The sequence below is a fragment of the Mustela erminea genome, chromosome 7 (assembly GCF_009829155.1).
Source record: "Mustela erminea isolate mMusErm1 chromosome 7, mMusErm1.Pri, whole genome shotgun sequence".
In the NCBI taxonomy this organism is placed as follows: domain Eukaryota; kingdom Metazoa; phylum Chordata; class Mammalia; order Carnivora; family Mustelidae; genus Mustela; species Mustela erminea.
In genome coordinates, this window is record NC_045620.1 from 26,584,520 (window position 1) to 26,602,105 (window position 17,586).

The window sequence follows — 17,586 nt, forward strand, 5'->3', positions numbered from 1 at the left end:
GAGGGTGGGAGAAAAGTAAAGTGCTTAGGAGCCATGATTTACACTATGTTATTCAGTCTCCATTAATGGTGGGTGGAAAAGGAGGCTCAGCTACCCCCTGGGCTTTGTTGACACTACTGTGCAAGAGAATCAAAGCAACCCCTGCTTCTGCCATTTAGGAGATGGAAGATTACCTCCCCATAAGTCCCCACCAACAACAGCTGGTGAGGAAGTCTGAGCACTGCTTTTATAGAGAGGGGGTGAAAACCATGGGTAGGGTGGGAAAACCTTTTGAAGCCACGGGGAAAGGAGGACTGAGATTTTTTCCATTAGCGTTATTGGAATAGGGTGAGTATTGCTAAGATGGTTTTCTGTTGTTAGGCTATCCTTTCCCTAGTCTTTTGGCCAGGTACAGGCTTCTTTTGGGAGAGTGTTTCTTCATTCATTTATCTGTTGAATGCTTGGGTTGTTTTCATGTCTTGAGTACTGTAAATGATGCAATTAATAGGAAGCGCAGTTATCTCTTTGAGATAGTAATTTCACTTCCTTCAGATGTATATCTAGAGGTGGAATTCCTGAATCATTTGGAAGGATTATTTTTAATTTGAGAAACCTCCATATAATTTTCCATAGTGCCTATCCCAGTTTACATTCCCACCCATAGTGCTCAAAGGGTTCGCTTTTCCTCATCCTCACCAGCACTTATTAACTCTTCTCTTTTTTGATCGTAGTGATTCTAGCCAGTGTGAGGTGGTATCTCATAGTTTCAATTTGCATTTCCCCGATGAGGAACGATGTTAACCACCTTTTCAGGTACCTATTGACCATTTGAACATCTTTGGAAAAATGTCTACTCAGTTTGTTTACCCACTTTTTAATTGGATGATTTGTTTTTTGGTTTTTGAGTTGCATGAGTTGCTTATATATTTTGGATATTAACCCCTTATCAGATAGGTGGTTTGCAATATTTTCTCACATTGTAAGTTGCCTTTTCATTTCTGCTCTGCCTTTAATTCAGTAATTGAAATAGTTACTCTTTCTCTATTTTTTCAAGTGTTAGAGTTGCGTGTAGTGGGATGGCTAGTACAATTCCATTTGCCCTTGGGAGGACTGGTCCAGTTCCATTTGCCTTGTTGTGGCAAGATGTGGCAATCCTATTTAGACTTTTGAAAAGAGCCTTTTCATTCATTTCCAGACTTCCATTCAAAAGACTGGATCCCGCCCATCCACCTTCCACATGATTCCCTGGAGTAAAAAAGTCAATGTGGTTTCCTCCAAAAAATCCTTTCATTCTCATTTCCTTTTTTCTTTCTTTCTTTCTTTTCTTTTTTTTAAGATTTTATTTTTTTTTATTTATTTGACATTGAGAGATCACAAGTAGGCAGAGAGGCAGGCAAAGAGAGAGAGAGGAGGAAGCAGGCTCCCCACCAAGCAGAGAGCCCGATGCGGGACTCAATCCCAGGACCCTGGGATCATGACCTGAGTCGAAGGCAGAGGCTTAACCCACTGAACCACCCAAGTGCCCCTCATTCTCATTTCTTAAGAGATGAGCACTGAATTCCCCAAACTAAATTTATTATGTTGAACAGTGAATCACTCTCTGATTTTTAGTGTTTGATTATGTTTTTGTCTAATCTCTTATTTCTGTCCTTCCACTCATAGGAAGAATGGAAAATCCCAAAGGTATATACTGTCAGACAGATATCATTTAAAAAAAATTTTTTTTATTAGATATCATTTCTAATCTAGGCTCTACATCTCATCAGATGTGTGGCTTAGGAGTGTTATATCATCTCTTCAAATTTTCTTGTCCTTATCGGTGGAGTGGAAAATATTATCTAACGTCACAGTGTTGTCGTAAGTGTTCAGGTCTAGCCCACAGTATTTAGTACAGAAACTGACATGTTGATTTATGGCCAATATGAACTGCCTTTATCTTTGCCTCATGGCTTTCCCTTCCTTCTACCACTTACACTTCCCCTTCCGTTGATCTTCTCCATCTTTTCTTTGATCATCATTGTCTTTCCCTTCTCTTTTCTTAGTCCTTGATGACTAGTATTGGATTGGATATGCAGTAAGTACCGCTGACAGAGCTGGACACTCTTCTATCAGGATGATAAACACCAATGTTTAAGAAAGGACTCCTATTTCTTATATTTATGTATTAGTTTTCTCATTGCTTGCTTGATTCATTCACTCATTCAAATTTGTCTCACACACATTTGCCAACGGCCTCTAATTTGCCTTTGTTTCCTTTTGGGAAGGAAGGTGCACTTTGACATGGGTGCCTCTGGCAAACCTCCCACACTTATATAAAGAGCCCAGCTGAGATATGTGATACATGTTATCCTTCTGCCTGGCTGACCCCAGGTATGTCTCATCCTTTTTAGTTCACTGCACACAACCCTGGCCCATTTCCAAAACTAATAAAGGCAAGACATTTCTCTGCTGCAGTGATCTCTGTTCAGTCCTTTGCAGCACAGCCTTCCATTCTCTCAGGACATGTCAGTCATGAAGCCCTATTTAATGACCATTTCCATCCTTCTGATCCTGGTTCGTAAGACTCCAGGTAACTCAGGCCTCTCTCAAAGGTTCTGGGGTCTTGCATGTCATATTGTTTTCTTAGTGGCCTCTGAGATGATTCCCACTCACATACCACAGGCACTACCTATGGCCTTTCTGGTCTCATATAGGTTGTGAATGTTACTCCCAAGGTCCATCTCTTGTCAAGATCTCTCCTGATTCTGCTCTGCCAAGACAAATTTAAGAGGCTGCTCCTCCTGCTGTTCCTGGCATAATGGAGTATTGAAGCATGAAGAATTTTAGGTGATGCTGTTGGTAGGAGGGGAGCCTGATGTATGCATTAGGTGTGAGAGATTGGATGTAACTTGGGGAGCTATCAGAGGGAACAATGGAAGTTTGGGAGGGAGTGTTGTGGTGGGGATGGTATATGAGAAAGAGAGAGAGAATAATATCAGAAAAATGAGTTGGCACGAGGAAAGGGTGAAAATTCTATTTACAGGATTAGGCTGGACTGATGTTCTGGTGTAGTCTTGAGAGAAAATGGGATTTTTTTTTTTTAAATGGAGTTGGAAGTGGAGTTGGATAGAACTGAGTTATGGTGAGGGTGGTGGTTGGCTCTGTTTTGAATTGATGCTGTAAATTGGGGATGGGTGGCTTGGCTATTATCATGTTTGTGTTAAATTTTATAACTGAGCCTTAGGTGGTTAGAGAACAGTTGGAGTTAGGTGTTTGGTTTAAGTAGGTGTGTAATCAAACTGGGGATATGTGGGGTTTATCTGGGCAGAGATTGCCTTAGCCCGAGTTTGGGGGTAATTAAGCTTGAGAAAGACAATTTCATTCATCACAGCAGAGCTGTGGCTGTTGAAATGGGGAAAATTAATGCTGCACAAAAAAAATCTGGGGGTGCCTGGATGGCCCAGATCATGATCTTGGGGTCTGGGGATCGAGCCCCACATTGGGCTCTCTCTTCAGTGAGGAGACTGCTTCCCCTGTCCCTCTGCCTGCCTCTCTGCCTACTTGTGATCTCTCTCTCTCTCTCTGTCAAATAAATAAATAAAATCTTAAAAAAAAAAAGAAAAATATCTGGTAACATTTTCAAGTTCTTAAAAAAGTTTCTTGAGTGTGATTTTCAGGAGCACTGAAAAGCAATAAATGTAACTGTAGGCAGTGAGAAAAGATGAAAGCAGGAGGCTGGGATGTTCTCAGGTGTCTCTCCTCAAAACTTGGCAAGTACAGAGAGACATGGGAGTAGTCTAATCCCAGCCTTATAGAGAACTAAGGTTGTCTCTCCTTTCTTGGGACTGAGTTCAGAATCACTGCTTTTTCCTCTTTCCCTTTCTCCTCCCTCTCCTATTCCTCCTTCCCCCTCCCATCCTCTTCCTACTCCACTTTCTCCCACCCCATATTTCTCACTCTGTATCATCTTCTTTACTTGGGAGACACTTGTTCTCATTTAGTAAAGTTCAGTTTCCACGTTGGAGCGGCCGTAGAAACCACAGGTGGGTTTGCAAGTAACAACAACAAAGGAAGACATCAATCTATGCTTCAAAAGTTGTACATAGTGTTGCTTCCTTAGTAACCATTTAATGCTTTCACCTGGCAGAATTAATGGGCAGGAACTGTTCTGGACAAACTTTTCTAGGATAATCAAAGTCATTTTTTTCCTTTTATCACCCCAAACATATGCTTTGGAAATTCAACTGTTTGAAAGTCATGACTGTCTTTTTTTTTTTTTTTTAAAGATTTAATTTATTTATTTGACAGAGAGAGAGAGAGATCACAAGTAGGCAGAGAGGCAGGCAGAGAGAGAGGGGTAAGCAGGCTCCCTGCTGAGCAGAAAGCCCAATGTGGGGCTCGATCCCAGGACCCTGAGACCATGACCTGAGCAGAAGGCAGAGGCTTAACCCACTGGGCCACCCAGGCACCCCTAAAGCCATGACTCTGTCTTTTAAATCTATGTATTCCCAGTGCTGAGGCGAGTGCTTTGCACAGAGTAGGTTTCAGTAAACATTTATTGAATGAGTGAATATATAAATGACTTATACCTAAAATGTAGGTAGGAAGAACCTCAGAAATGAGGTAGGGAAGGATCATGTTTGGGATGCACAGGTGGCAGAGAAATCATGTATTACATTGCTTTTGGCTTTGGATGGAACTGTTAGAAAGAGTCTAGGACATATGTTTTGTTTTTCAATTTTTGATATTTTAATTTGCTCCTAATACAAGTCCAAAGTGGGAAATGAGCTGGGCAATGTCTATGGGTCAATGTGAGAAAGTCAGGCAGTGTTGTGGCTCTCAATTCAGGCAGGAACAAATGCATATTTTCTGGGACACTTGTGCCAAACACCTTTGCTGTGGCCTCTCAGACCTATCAAATCAGAATCTCTAGAGACTTGATGTGAGTATACTTAACAAGTCTCCAAGTTATTATAAAGTATGACACATTCTTATTAACAGCTTTCTTCACAAACACAGTTGAGATTTTCTGATTTCATGCCAACACTCTCATTCCCATTTCTCACAGTGGGAGACTGGGCACAGAGTACAAAGGGTAGAAGCAAAGCTGATATTTAATAGTTGGTCTCAAAATATGGAAAGAGCCCAGATGTCCATTGACAGATGAATGGTTAAAGAAGTTGTGGTTTATATATTCACAATGGAATATTACTCAGCCATCAAAAAGAATGAAATCTTGTGATTTGCAACGACATGAATGGAACTAGAGGGTACTATGCTAAGAGAAATAAGTCAAACAGAAAAGACAAATACCATATGATTTCACTCATGTGACATTTAAGAAGCAAAGCAGATGAACATAGGTGAAGGGAAGGAAAAATAAAATAAGATACAAAAAGAAAGGGAGGCAAACCATAAAAGATTCTTAACTCTAGGAAACAAGGTTCCTGGAGGGGATGTGGGTGGGTAGATGAGGCACCTGGGTGATGGGCACTTGAAGTAATGAGCACCAGTTGTTATATGCAACTGATGAATCACTAAATTCTACCCTTGCAATAATACAGTACATTGCTAATTAAATTGAACTTAAAGAGAAAAATTTTTAAAGAATTTAAAAATTAAATTACAAGAAAATCAATCAATCAATCAATCAAATAAAAGCAGGTCTCTGACTTCAGTTTGGAGATGGAAGGATGATCAAAGGTGATGTTAACTTGATGTGAGTATTAGTTTGTAGTGATGCAAAACAATACAGGGTTAGAACACCTGCAGGATTGAGAAGCTAGAAATATCTACAACAAAACCTTTGTTTATTTAGCCACAGTTAGCAGCATCCTTCTGCATCTGCCTTGACCAGTTTCCCATATGGAGAGAGTGAGGGAAAGGTCAGATTGCCAGATTCTCATTCCTACAAAGAGGAGGTCTTGGATGTCCTGGCTTCCATCCACTGCATTTGGGAGAAAATGAAAGTCCACCAGTTCAAATGTCAGCCAGAAGAGTGTGGGTGTCACTCTAGCAAGACCCCCTGAGGACCTCCTCCTTTTTTAAGTAGGATGGTGCCAAAATAGAGGTTCCACCCAGCAATTGCACTACTGAGTATTTACCCCAAAGACAGGTATAGTGAAAAGAAGGGCCATATGAATCCCAATGTTTGTAGCAGCAATGTTCACAATAGCCAAACTGTGGAAGGAGCTGCTGAGATGCCCTTCAATAGACAAATGGATAAAGAAGATGTGCTCTGTGTGTGTGTGTGTATATATATATATTATATATATATATATACATATATATATATATGAATATTACTCAGCCATCAGAAAAGATGAATACCCAACTTTTGCATCAATATGGATGGAACTGGAGGAGATTATGTTGAGTGAAATAAGTCAAGGAGAGAAAGACAATTATCACATGGTTTCACTTATTTGTGGAACATAAGGAATAGCATGGAGGACATTAGGAGAAGGAAGGGGAAAATGAAGGGGGAGAAATCAGAGCAGGGAGACAAACCATATGAGACTATGGACTCTAGGAATCAAACTGAGGATTTTAGAGGCGAGGAGGGTTGGGGGATGGGTGAGCCTGATGATGGTATTAAGAAGGGCATGTATTGGAGAGAGGAGTCAAGATGGTGGAGAAGTAGCAGGCTGAGACTACTTCAGCTAGCAGGAGAACAGCTAGATAGCTTATCTAAAGATTGCAAACACCTGCAAATCCATCGGCAGATCGAAGAGAAGAAGAACAGCAATTCTGGAAACAGAAAAACAACCACTTTCTGTAAGGTAGGACCGGCGGAGACGTGAATCCAAAGCGACGGGAAGATAGACCCCGGGGGGAGGGGCCGGCTCCCGGCAAGCGGCGGAGCAACGGAGCACAAAATCAGGACTTTTAAAAGTCTGTTCCACTGAGGGACATCGCTCCAGAGGCTAAACCGGGGCGAAGCCCAAGCGGGGTCAGCGTGGCCTCGGGTCCTGCAGGGTCACAGAAGGATCGGGGGTGTCCGAGTGTTGCAGAGCTTGCGGGTATTGGAACGGGAAAGCCGGCTACAGAGACAGAGCCGACAGTAAGCTCACAGCTCGGTGTTACCTTGAACCGGTCGCAGGCTCGATGAGCTCGGAGCGCGGCCGGAGGTCAGGCAGACGGGAGTAACTGGGCGCTGTTCTCTGAGGGCGCATTGAGGAGTGGGACCCCGGGCTCTCGGCTCCTCCGGACCGGAGACCAGGAGCCGCCATTTGTATTCCCGACCTCCGGAACTCTACGGAAAGCGCTCAGGGAACAAAAGCTCCTGAAAGCAAACCTGAGCAGATTACTCAGCCCGGCCCCTGCTAAGGGCGGTGCAATTCTGCCTGGGGCAAAGACACTTGAGAATCACTACGCCAGGCCCCTCCCCCAGAAGATCAACAAGAAATCCAGCCGAGACCAAGTTCACCTACCAAGGAGTGCGGTTTCAATACCAAGGAGAGCAGCAGAATTCCAGAGGAGGAGAAAGCAAAGCACGGAACTCATGGATTTTTCCCTGTGATTTTTTTTAGTCTTGCAGTTAATTTAATTTTTTTCTTTTTCATTTTTTGTTTTTTTTCTCGCCTTCTGGTTAAATTTTTTTTTAACTTTTACCTTTTTCTTTTTTAACGTTTTTAAACTAGTTTATCTAATATATATATATTTTCTTTTTTATATTTTTCTTATTTGTTTTCTTTTTTTAAAATTCTTTTCTTTTTTTTTCTTTTTTCTTTTTTTTTCTTTCTTCCTTTTTGAACCTCTTTTTATCCCCTTTCTCCCCCCTCACGATTTGGGATCTCTTCTAATTTGGTTAAAGCATATTTTCCTGGGGTTGTTGCCACCCTTTTAGTATTTTACTTGCTCCTTCATATACTCTTATCTGGACAAAATGACAAGACGGAAAAATTCACCACAAAAAAAAGAACAAGAGGCAGTACCGAAGGCTAGGGACCTAATCAATACAGACATTGGTAATATGTCAGATCTAGAGTTCAGAATGAAAATTCTCAAGGTTCTAGCCGGGCTCGAAAAAGGCATGGAAGATATTAGAGAAACCCTCTCGGGAGATATAAAAGCCCTTTCTGGAGAAATAAAAGAACTAAAATCTAACCAAGTTGAAATCAAAAAAGCTATTAGTAAGGTGCAATCAAAAATGGAGGCTCTCACTGCTAGGATAAAGGAGGCAGAAGAAAGAATTAGTGATATGGAAGACCAAATGACAGAGAATAAAGAAGCTGAGCAAAAGAGGGACAAACAGCTACTGGACCACGAGGGGAGGGGAGAATTCGAGAGATAAGTGACACCATAAGACGAAACAACATTAGAATAATTGGGATTCCAGAAGAAGAAGAAAGAGAGAGGGGAGCAGAAGGTATACTGGAGAGAATTATTGGGGAGAATTTCCCCAATATGGCAAAGGGAACGAGCATCAAAATTCAGGAGGTTCAGAGAACGCCCCTCAAAATCAATAAGAATAGGCCCACACCCCATCACCTAATAGTAAAATTTACAAGTCCCAGTGACAAAGAGAAAATCCTGAAAGCAGCCCGGGAAAAGAAGTCTGTAACATACAATGGTAAAAATATTAGATTGGCAGCTGACTTATCCACAGAGACCTGGCAGGCCAGAAAGAGCTGGCATGATATTTTCAGAGCACTAAACGAGAAAAACATGCAGCCAAGAATACTATATCCAGCTAGGCTATCATTGAAAATAGAAGGAGAGATTAAAAGCTTCCAGGACAAACAAAAACTGAAAGAATTTGCAAACACCGAACCAACTCTACAGGAAATATTGAAAGGGGTCCTCCAGAGAGCCTACAAGTGGTAGATCAGAAAGGAACAGAGACCATATACAGTAACAGTCACCTTACAGGCAATACAATGGCACTAAATTCATATCTCTCAATAGTTACCCTGAATGTTAATGAGCTAAATGCCCCTGTCAAAAGACACAGGGTATCAGAATGGATAAAAAACCAAAACCCATCTATATGTTGCCTCCAAGAAACTCATTTTAAGCCTGAAGACACCTCCAGATTTAAAGTGAGGGGGTGGAAAAGAATTTACCATGCTAATGGACATCAGAAGAAAGCAGGAGTGGCAATCCTTATATCAGATAAATTAGATTTTAAGCCAAAGACTATAATAAGAGATGAGGAAGGACACTATATCATACTCAAAGGGTCTGTCCAACAATAAGATCTAACAATTTTAAATATCTATGCCCCCAACGTGGGAGCAGCCAACTATATAAACCAATTAATAACAAAATCAAAGAAACACATCAACAATAATACAATAATAGTCGGGGACTTTAACACTCCCCTCACTGAAATGGACAGATCATCCAAGCAAAAGATCAGCAAGGAAATAAAGGCCTTAAACGACACACTGGACCAGATGGACATCACAGATATATTCAGAACATTTCATCCCAAAGCAACAGAATACACATTCTTCTCTAGTGCACATGGAACATTCTCCAGAATAGATCACATCCTCGGTCCTAAATCAGGACTCAATCGGTATCAAAATATTGAAATCATTCCCTGCATATTTTCAGACCACAATGCTCTAAAGCTAGAACTCAACCACAAAAGGAAGTTTGGAAAGAACCCAAATACATGGAGACTAAACAGCATCCTTCTAAAGAATGAATGGGTCAACCGGGAAATTAGAGAAGAATTGAAAAAAATCATGGAAACAAATGATAATGAAAATACAACGGTTCAAAATCTCTGGGACACAACAAAGGCAGTCCTGAGAGGAAAATATATAGCGGTACAAGCCTTTCTCAAGAAACAAGAAAGGTCTCAGGTACACAACCTAACCCTACACCTAAAGGAGCTGGAGAAAGAACAAGAAAGAAACCATAAGCCCAGCAGGAGAAGAGAAATCATAAAGATCAGAGCAGAAATCAATGAAATAGAAACCAAAAAAACAATAGAACAAATCAACGAAACTAGGAGCTGGTTCTTTGAAAGAATTAATAAAATTGATAAACCCCTGGCCCGACTTATCAAAAAGAAAAGAAAAAGGACCCAAATAAATAAAATCATGAATGAAAGAGGAGAGATCACAACTAACACCAAAGAAATACAAACTATTATAAAAACATACTGTGAGCAACTCTACGCCCACAAATTTGACAATCTGGAAGAAATGGATGCATTCCTAGAAACATAAAAACTACCACAACTGAACCAGGAAGAAATAGAAAGCCTGAACAGACCCATAACCAGTAAGGAGATTGAAACAGTCATTAAAAATCTCCAAACAAACAAAAGCCCAGGGCCAGACGGCTTCCTGGGGGAATTCTACCAAACATTTAAAGAAGAACTAATTCCTATTCTCCTGAAACTGTTCCAAAAAATAGAAATGGAAGGAAAACTTCCAAACTCATTTTATGAGGCCAGCATCACCTTGATCCCAAAACCAGACAAGGATCCCATCAAAAAAGAGAGCTATAGACCGATATCCTTGATGAACACAGATGCGAAAATTCTCACCAAAATACTAGCCAATAGGATTCAACAGTACATTAAAAGGATTATTCACCATGACCAAGTGGGATTTATTCCAGGGCTGCAAGGTTGGTTCAACATCCACAAATCAGTCAATGTGGTACAACACATCAATAAAAGAAAGAACAAGAACCATATGATACTCTCAATAGATGCTGAAAAAGCATTTGACAAAGTACAGCATCCCTTCCTGATCAAAACTCTTCAAAGTGTAGGGATAGAGGGCACATACCTCAATATCATCAAAGCCATCTATGAAATACCCACCGCAAATATCATTCTCAATGGAGAAAAACTGAAAGCTTTTCCGCTAAGGTCAGGAACATGGCAGGCATGTCCATTATCACCACTGCTATTCAACATAGTACTAGAGGTCCTAGCCTCAGCAATCAGACAACAAAAGGAAATTAAAGGCATCCAAATCATCAAAGAAGTCAAATTATCACTCTTCGCAGATGATATGATACTATATGTGGAAAACCCAAAAGACTACACTCCAAAACTGCTAGAACTTGTACAGGAATTCAGCAAAGTGTCAGGATATAAAATCAATGCACAGAAATCAGTTGCATTTCTCTACACCAACAGCAAGACAGAAGAAAGAGAAATTAAGGAGTCAATCCCATTTACAATTGCACCCAAAACCATAAGATACCTAGGAATAAACCTAACCAAAGAGGCACAGAATCTATACTCAGAAAACTATAAAGTACTCATGAAAGAAATTGAGGAAGACACAAAGAAATGGAAAAATGTTCCATGCTCCTGGATTGGAAGAATAAATATTGTGAAAATGTCTATGCTACCTAAAGCAATCTACACATTTAATGCAATTCCTATCAAAGTGCCATCCATCTTTTTCAAAGAAGTGGAACAAATAATTCTAAAATTTATATGGAACCAGAAAAGACCTCGAATAGCCAAAGGGATATTGAAAAAGAAAGCCAAAGTTGGAGGCATCACAATTCTGGACTTCAAGCTCTATTACAAAGCTGTCATCATCAAGACAGCATGGTACTGGCACAAAAACAGACACATAGATCAATGGAACAGAATAGAGAGCCCAGAAATAGACCCTCAACTCTATGGTCAACTAATCTTCAACAAAGCAGGAAAGAATGTCCAATGGAAAAAAGACAGCCTCTTCAATAAATTGTGTTGGGAAAATTGGACAGCCACATGCAGAAAAATGAAATTGGACCATTTCCTTACACCACACACAAAAATAGACTCAAATTGGATGAAGGACCTCAATGTGAGAAAGGAATCCATCAAAATCCTTGAGGAGAACACAGGCAGCAACCTCTTCAACCTCAGCCGCAGCAACATCTTCCTAGGAACATCGCCAAAGGCAAGGGAAGCAAGGGCAAAAATGAACTATTGGGATTTCATCAAGATCAAAAGCTTTTGCACAGCAAAGGAAACAGTTAACAAAATCAAAAGACAACTGACAGAATGGGAGAAGATATTTGCAAACGACATATCAGATAAAGGAATATTGTCCAAAATCTATAAAGAACTTAGCAAACTCAACACCCAAAGAACAAATAATCCAATCAAGAAATGGGCAGAGGACATGAACAGACATTTCTGCAAAGAAGACATCCAGATGGCCAACAGACACATGAAAAAGTGCTCCATATCACTCGGCATCAGGGAAATACAAATCAAAACCACAATGAGATATCACCTCACACCAGTCAGAATGGCTAAAATCAACAAGTCAGGAAATGACAGATGCTGGCGAGGATGCGGAGAAAGGGGAACCCTCCTCCACTGTTGGTGGGAATGCAAGCTGGTGCAGCCACTCTGGAAAACAGCATGGAGGTTCCTCAAAATGTTGAAAATAGAACTGCCCTATGACCCAGCAATTGCACTACTGGGTATTTACCCTAAAGATACAAACGTAGTGATCCAAAGGGGCACGTGCACCTGAATGTTTATAGCAGCAATGTCCACAATAGCCACACTATGGAAAGAACCTAGATGTCCATCAACAGATGAATGGATCAAGAAGATGTGGTATATATACACAGTGGAATACTATGCAGCCATCAAAAGAAATGAAATCTTGCCATTTGCGACAACATGGATGGAACTAGAGCGTATCATGCTTAGCGAAATAAGTCAAGCAGAGAAAGACAACTATCATATGATCTCCCTGATATGAGGAAGTGGTGATGCAACATGGGGGCTTAAGTGGGTAGGAGAAGAATAAATGAAACAAGATGGGATTGGGAGGGAGACAAACCATAAGTGACTCTTAATCTCACAAAACAAACTGAGGGTTGCTGGGGGGAGGGGGTTTGGGAGAAGGGGGTGGGATTATGGACATTGGGGAGGGTATGTGCTTTGGTGAGTGCTGTGAAGTGTGTAAACCTGGTGATTCACAGACCTGTACCCCTGGGGATAAAAATATATGTTTATCAAAAATAAAAAATTTAAAAAAAAAACGAAGGGCATGTATTGCATAGAGCACTGGGTGTTATATGCAAACAATGAATCATGGAATGCTACATCAAAAACTAATGATGTACTGTATGGTAATTAACATAATAAAAATTACTTAAAAAAGAAAGAAAGAGAGACTCCATGATGAGGGTGAGAATTAAAATAGGAAATGCAGCAGTACCATGACGTTGGAACATGGATGAAGGGTTACCATTTTTTACCTCCTTGCTCTGGTTAACCAGCAGGCTGGCTGATGTAGCAGCCTTCCCTGGGCTGGAGTGCCAATTTCTGGGACAGTTCATATACATACCAGTGCCAAAATGCTATGGGATGTCTACCACTAAGGCATTTTCTTTTTTACTTTATTTCTCCTCACATTCTCTGACTTCATCTAAACTTGGAACAATTTACATTCTTTTCAAAAAATTTTCAAAATGTTTTTTTCCATGCAGAAATAATGTCAGACTTGCTTATCCAATTTTTATTAATGTGGGTGGGCACTGGAGTCCTCTGCATGCTTAGGAGTACATGAGTACATGGCCTGGAACAGAGTGAGTGTTGAAGAATGGTTGTGATATGAGGGGCCAGGTGGAAAAGGTCCTGGAGTGCAAAGCTATGGATTTTGGACTATGTATTGATAGCTGAAGAAGTCCTTATACCTGAAGACATCATGCAGGAAGATGCCACTCTGTCCTAGAAATCCTATAATATAGAGAGGCAATGTGACACACAGAGGGAAGTGCATGGGCTTAATATCATAGAGAAAAGAAATAGAATCCTACAACGGTCAAGTATAAGGTATGGAAATGTGAACAGAACAAGAGTTCTCTATGAGCCTCAGTGTCTTCATCTAAAGAACAGGGATAACAATAGGTTTTTATGAAGTTTCAATGAGATAACATTTGTAAAATGCCTGACAGTGGATGTTGGACATGTGACAGTGATTGCTAGAATTGTTTTCTTTGGCTCCTTTGTCTTTGAAAGCTCCAATAAGTAACAAATACTGTTGATGACTAATATTTATAGAAGGCTAAGTGTCAGGAACTTTGTCATTGGGCATTTTCAGCTGAGGAACCTATATACACATGCACATATCTAGATTACAGATACATAGCTATCAATACTCATGAATGGGTTTTAGCCATATGTGGAAAGTGTGTGGTAGTGGTCTGTACAGTGAGCACATGTATTTATGCTCAAGTGATGTGAATATGGACGTGCATACGTGCCTGTGTGTGCACATCAGTGTGCTGCACATGTTATATGGTATCTGTTTCTGTGGGGCCAATGTACAAACATGAGTGGTACATGTTTGCTCAAATGTTTATAAGCACAAAGGCATACAGGGGCTCAAGTATGTGTGCCCTGCCTCAGAGTGGAGCCTGGCTGTGTCTGATAGAGCTCTGTGTGAGGAGCACACATCTGTATGGGCACTTGAAAGCATGTCCAATACATGTTCACAGGAGCTTCCCTTGAAGCCCTGGACCCTCAGGAAAAGACTTTTATATCAACACATTGCTTAATATGTCATTACTTCTTTTTTTTTTTTAAAGATTTTATTTATTTATTTGTGAGAGAGACAGTGAGAGAGAGCATGAGCGAGGAGAAGGTCAGAAGGAGAAGCAGACCCCCCCATGGAGATTGGAGCCCGATGCAGAACTTGATTCTGGGACTCCAGGATCATGACCTGAGCTGAAGGCAGTTGTTTAAACAACTGAGTCACCCAGGCACCCTATTTCATTACTTCTTATAGTTATACTTATTATGCACCAGATACTCTCCTGAGCACTCTATATATGCTAAGCTAAACATCACAAATGGTAAGAACTTGGCTCTATTATGACACCCATTGTGAAAATGATGCAGTGATGGGCCAGAGAACTGAACTAACTTGCTTAAGGGTGAGGAGCCATAATGACAGAGCCCAGATTTGAACTGGAGTGTTTTTTACTCTGGATCCTGTTAATATCCTCAGGGCTTGTTCTCTTTAAATCATGCTTCCCCATTCCTATTGTCACTGCTGCAAGGAAACTAAACATCGCTATGTTTTCCCCAGGTGGCCTGTTCAGAACCCAGTATGGCAAGAGCCAAGAGCCTTGGATTCCATGTCAGCTTTACCATGGCATGTGCAGAAACACCTGCAGAAAAACTGAAATTCAATACTTAACCTGCCCAAATGATCAAGAGTGCTGCCTGAAATTTTCTGTGAAAACAGCCCGTTCTAACAATGTGAAGGATTATGACCCTGACTCCAAACTGTCAGTTACAAACACTTCAAGCTACTCTAAAATCTGAATATCACCACCTTATTCCCTCCTGGAGGGATTCTTGCCTCATTCTGGAAGACCCTTTCCATAAAAATACATTCCATCTCATGCGCGTGTCTTTCATCTGTAAGCAGTCATCAATGGACAGGGGAAGGTTAGGCTGGAGCTGGGGAGTTACAGAGTATAGGAAAGGACCCTGGCCAAGAAAGCAAACAGGATTCTAGAACAGCTCCATAGTGCTGAGGGTGCCAAGGAAGGAGGGAAATCACATTTCTTCTCTGCTTTGGTACCACCAAGAGGGTTGTGATTCATTCTGGAGGCTGCAGAAGGATACATGACAACTAGATTGAGTCTGGATGATCCCATGAATAGATAGGGGAGATATCTGAGTTCTCTGAGTAAACACTGAAGGATCTGGACAAGGACTAGAGGATTATCTCTGACATCTAGAGAACAATCCTAGTCCGTTTAGTATGATGTGGTGTCCTCAGGAAGAACCAGAACCAGACAGATGGAGGACTAGAACTGAACATAGGAATCTGTTAGACAAATTAAGGCAACATTTTCTAAAGGGTAGAGCTGTTGAAAAGTGGACCAAGCAGGTTTGTCCCTCAGCATTCTCCCAGTGTTGAGTTTACAGGACCATTTCTGGGTGTGAGACAGAGATGGTTGTGGTTATGGTGTTAGAGAGGGATTTGGAACAGAAGCTGGACACTGTACTCAGTAAACTTTTAAGTTCTTTCATTCCTAAGAATTTAAGGATATTGCTTTTCCACTCCAAACTTAGTCACAACTAACATGCCATGGAATTTTCCTTGTGTTATGTGTACTCCTCTTCCATGGCTTATGTTTCATCTCTCCTCCTCTTTGGATCCAAACTTCTAGAACCAATGTTACCAACTAAGTTCTCTATGTTCCAGATTCTTAATCTCACTTCAGCTAAGAGAAATCTGACTTTTGTGTATAACACTTCACTAAAACAGCCCCGGTTTTGCCAATGCCTTCTTTGTTGAAAAACTCAAGCATTCGTCAGGTTTTACCATTTACCACTTTGCCTCTAGCCACTATTTCAACGTTATTTACCTTCCTTGATGCCTTTGTTATGTTTGCCTTGGCTTTTCTCTTGAGTGTCCTTTCCTAGTCATTTTTGGGGTTTCTTCTTTTGTCACCTGCCCCATAATGTTTCTTTGTCATCTTGCCTATTTTCTCTTTCACCAGACACTTTACCTGCATTTCCTATTATTAGACAAATGATAATTTCAGCCCAGACCAATGGATCAAAGGCCAGGTACTCACTAAATGACCAAGTTATACAGTTGGATTTTAATTTTCATGGGACTTAGAAGTTTGGTGGGAAAATTTAATAATGTTTATATCTTTGAGATTCACTGACACTCAGATGTATTTGTCAAGCAGGGAATATGGGCTTGGCAGAAGCAAGGTTTCAAGAAGGGACACAAATTTTCTGGCATAAATAGCATGATTAGACAAAACTTTGAATATTTATAAGATAGTATTTGTCCCAGGTTCAGCACAGTAGCTGAAATGTAATATTTCAGACTTTCTATTTTAGCAGTTTGGGTAGAGGGAAGTGATTGTGTAATTCTAGGCTTAAGGCACAGATTCCCATTTCTTTGGGTTTTGCACATTTTCAAGAAAGAAGCATGAATGTGGTCAGAGGGGTTTGTTCCCTGTTCTCCATCACTGCTCAGAAGCTGTGTGATCTTGGGCAAGTTCTGTGTTTACATATTCAACCCAGACAACATCTCTGAGGCCCAGACTCCCATACTGGATTATGTATTTGCTAGGTTCTCTTGGGTTACTCAGCCATCACAGACACAATTTCCCAAACTGAATTCCAACTCTGTTTGTCTGGCTTTTCCCTCATCTTCCCTTTTAAATAATCAACACCTACAATTCACCCTGTTGCTCAATCCAGAAATGTGGACTCATTCTGGATCCCTCAGTTCATCTCAGCTCATCATGTCCAAATCGCTAAAATGTGCTTTTAGTTCCAACTCGACCTGATTTCCATTTAATGATGATATCAGCTTTTGCATAACCAAAAGGAAAGCGTTCACTATTCTTAAAAGTGAAAAAAGTCAACTCATTAAGAAGCCCTTAATGTCTCATTCCCTTGAAAGTACATTTTTACTCTTTTAAGGATCTTCCATGCCATTCACCTTTGCTTTTCTCAACAAGTAATGCGACTTCCTTTGTTCAAATGTGTATTTGTCTGTACTTTGATTGCTATTAGAACCCTTATCAAATAGTGTCTTTAATGTTCACTATTTCAAAAGGTCCACGTCATCCTCCCCAGAAGACCACTAGTTTCTCTCATTGTTCCTTCTCCAGTTTCACTCTCTCCACAGCTCATCAACACAA

At 40.7% G+C, this 17,586-nt stretch overlaps 1 protein-coding gene across 1 annotated transcript; it reads left to right on the top strand.

The window, feature by feature from the left end:
- Nucleotides 1-2,481: 2,481 nt before the first annotated feature.
- On the top strand, nucleotides 2,482-15,229 carry DEFB116 (defensin beta 116). Its single transcript, XM_032351095.1, has 2 exons — nucleotides 2,482-2,548; nucleotides 14,991-15,229. The coding sequence occupies exons 1-2, from the start codon at nucleotides 2,482-2,484 to the stop codon at nucleotides 15,227-15,229; spliced, it is 306 nt and encodes a 101-aa protein (XP_032206986.1).
- Nucleotides 15,230-17,586: the final 2,357 nt, after the last annotated feature.

What these genes read in the sequence shown, in the direction of transcription:
- DEFB116 (XM_032351095.1), top strand. Translation starts at nt 2,482, where the DNA reads ATGTCAGTCATGAAGCCCTATTTAATGACCATTTCCATCCTTCTGATC. An exon ending in CCTGGTTCGTAAGACTCCAG is followed by an intron (nt 2,549 to 14,990) that starts GTAACTCAGGCC and finishes TGTTTTCCCCAG; the next exon opens with GTGGCCTGTTCAGAACCCAG.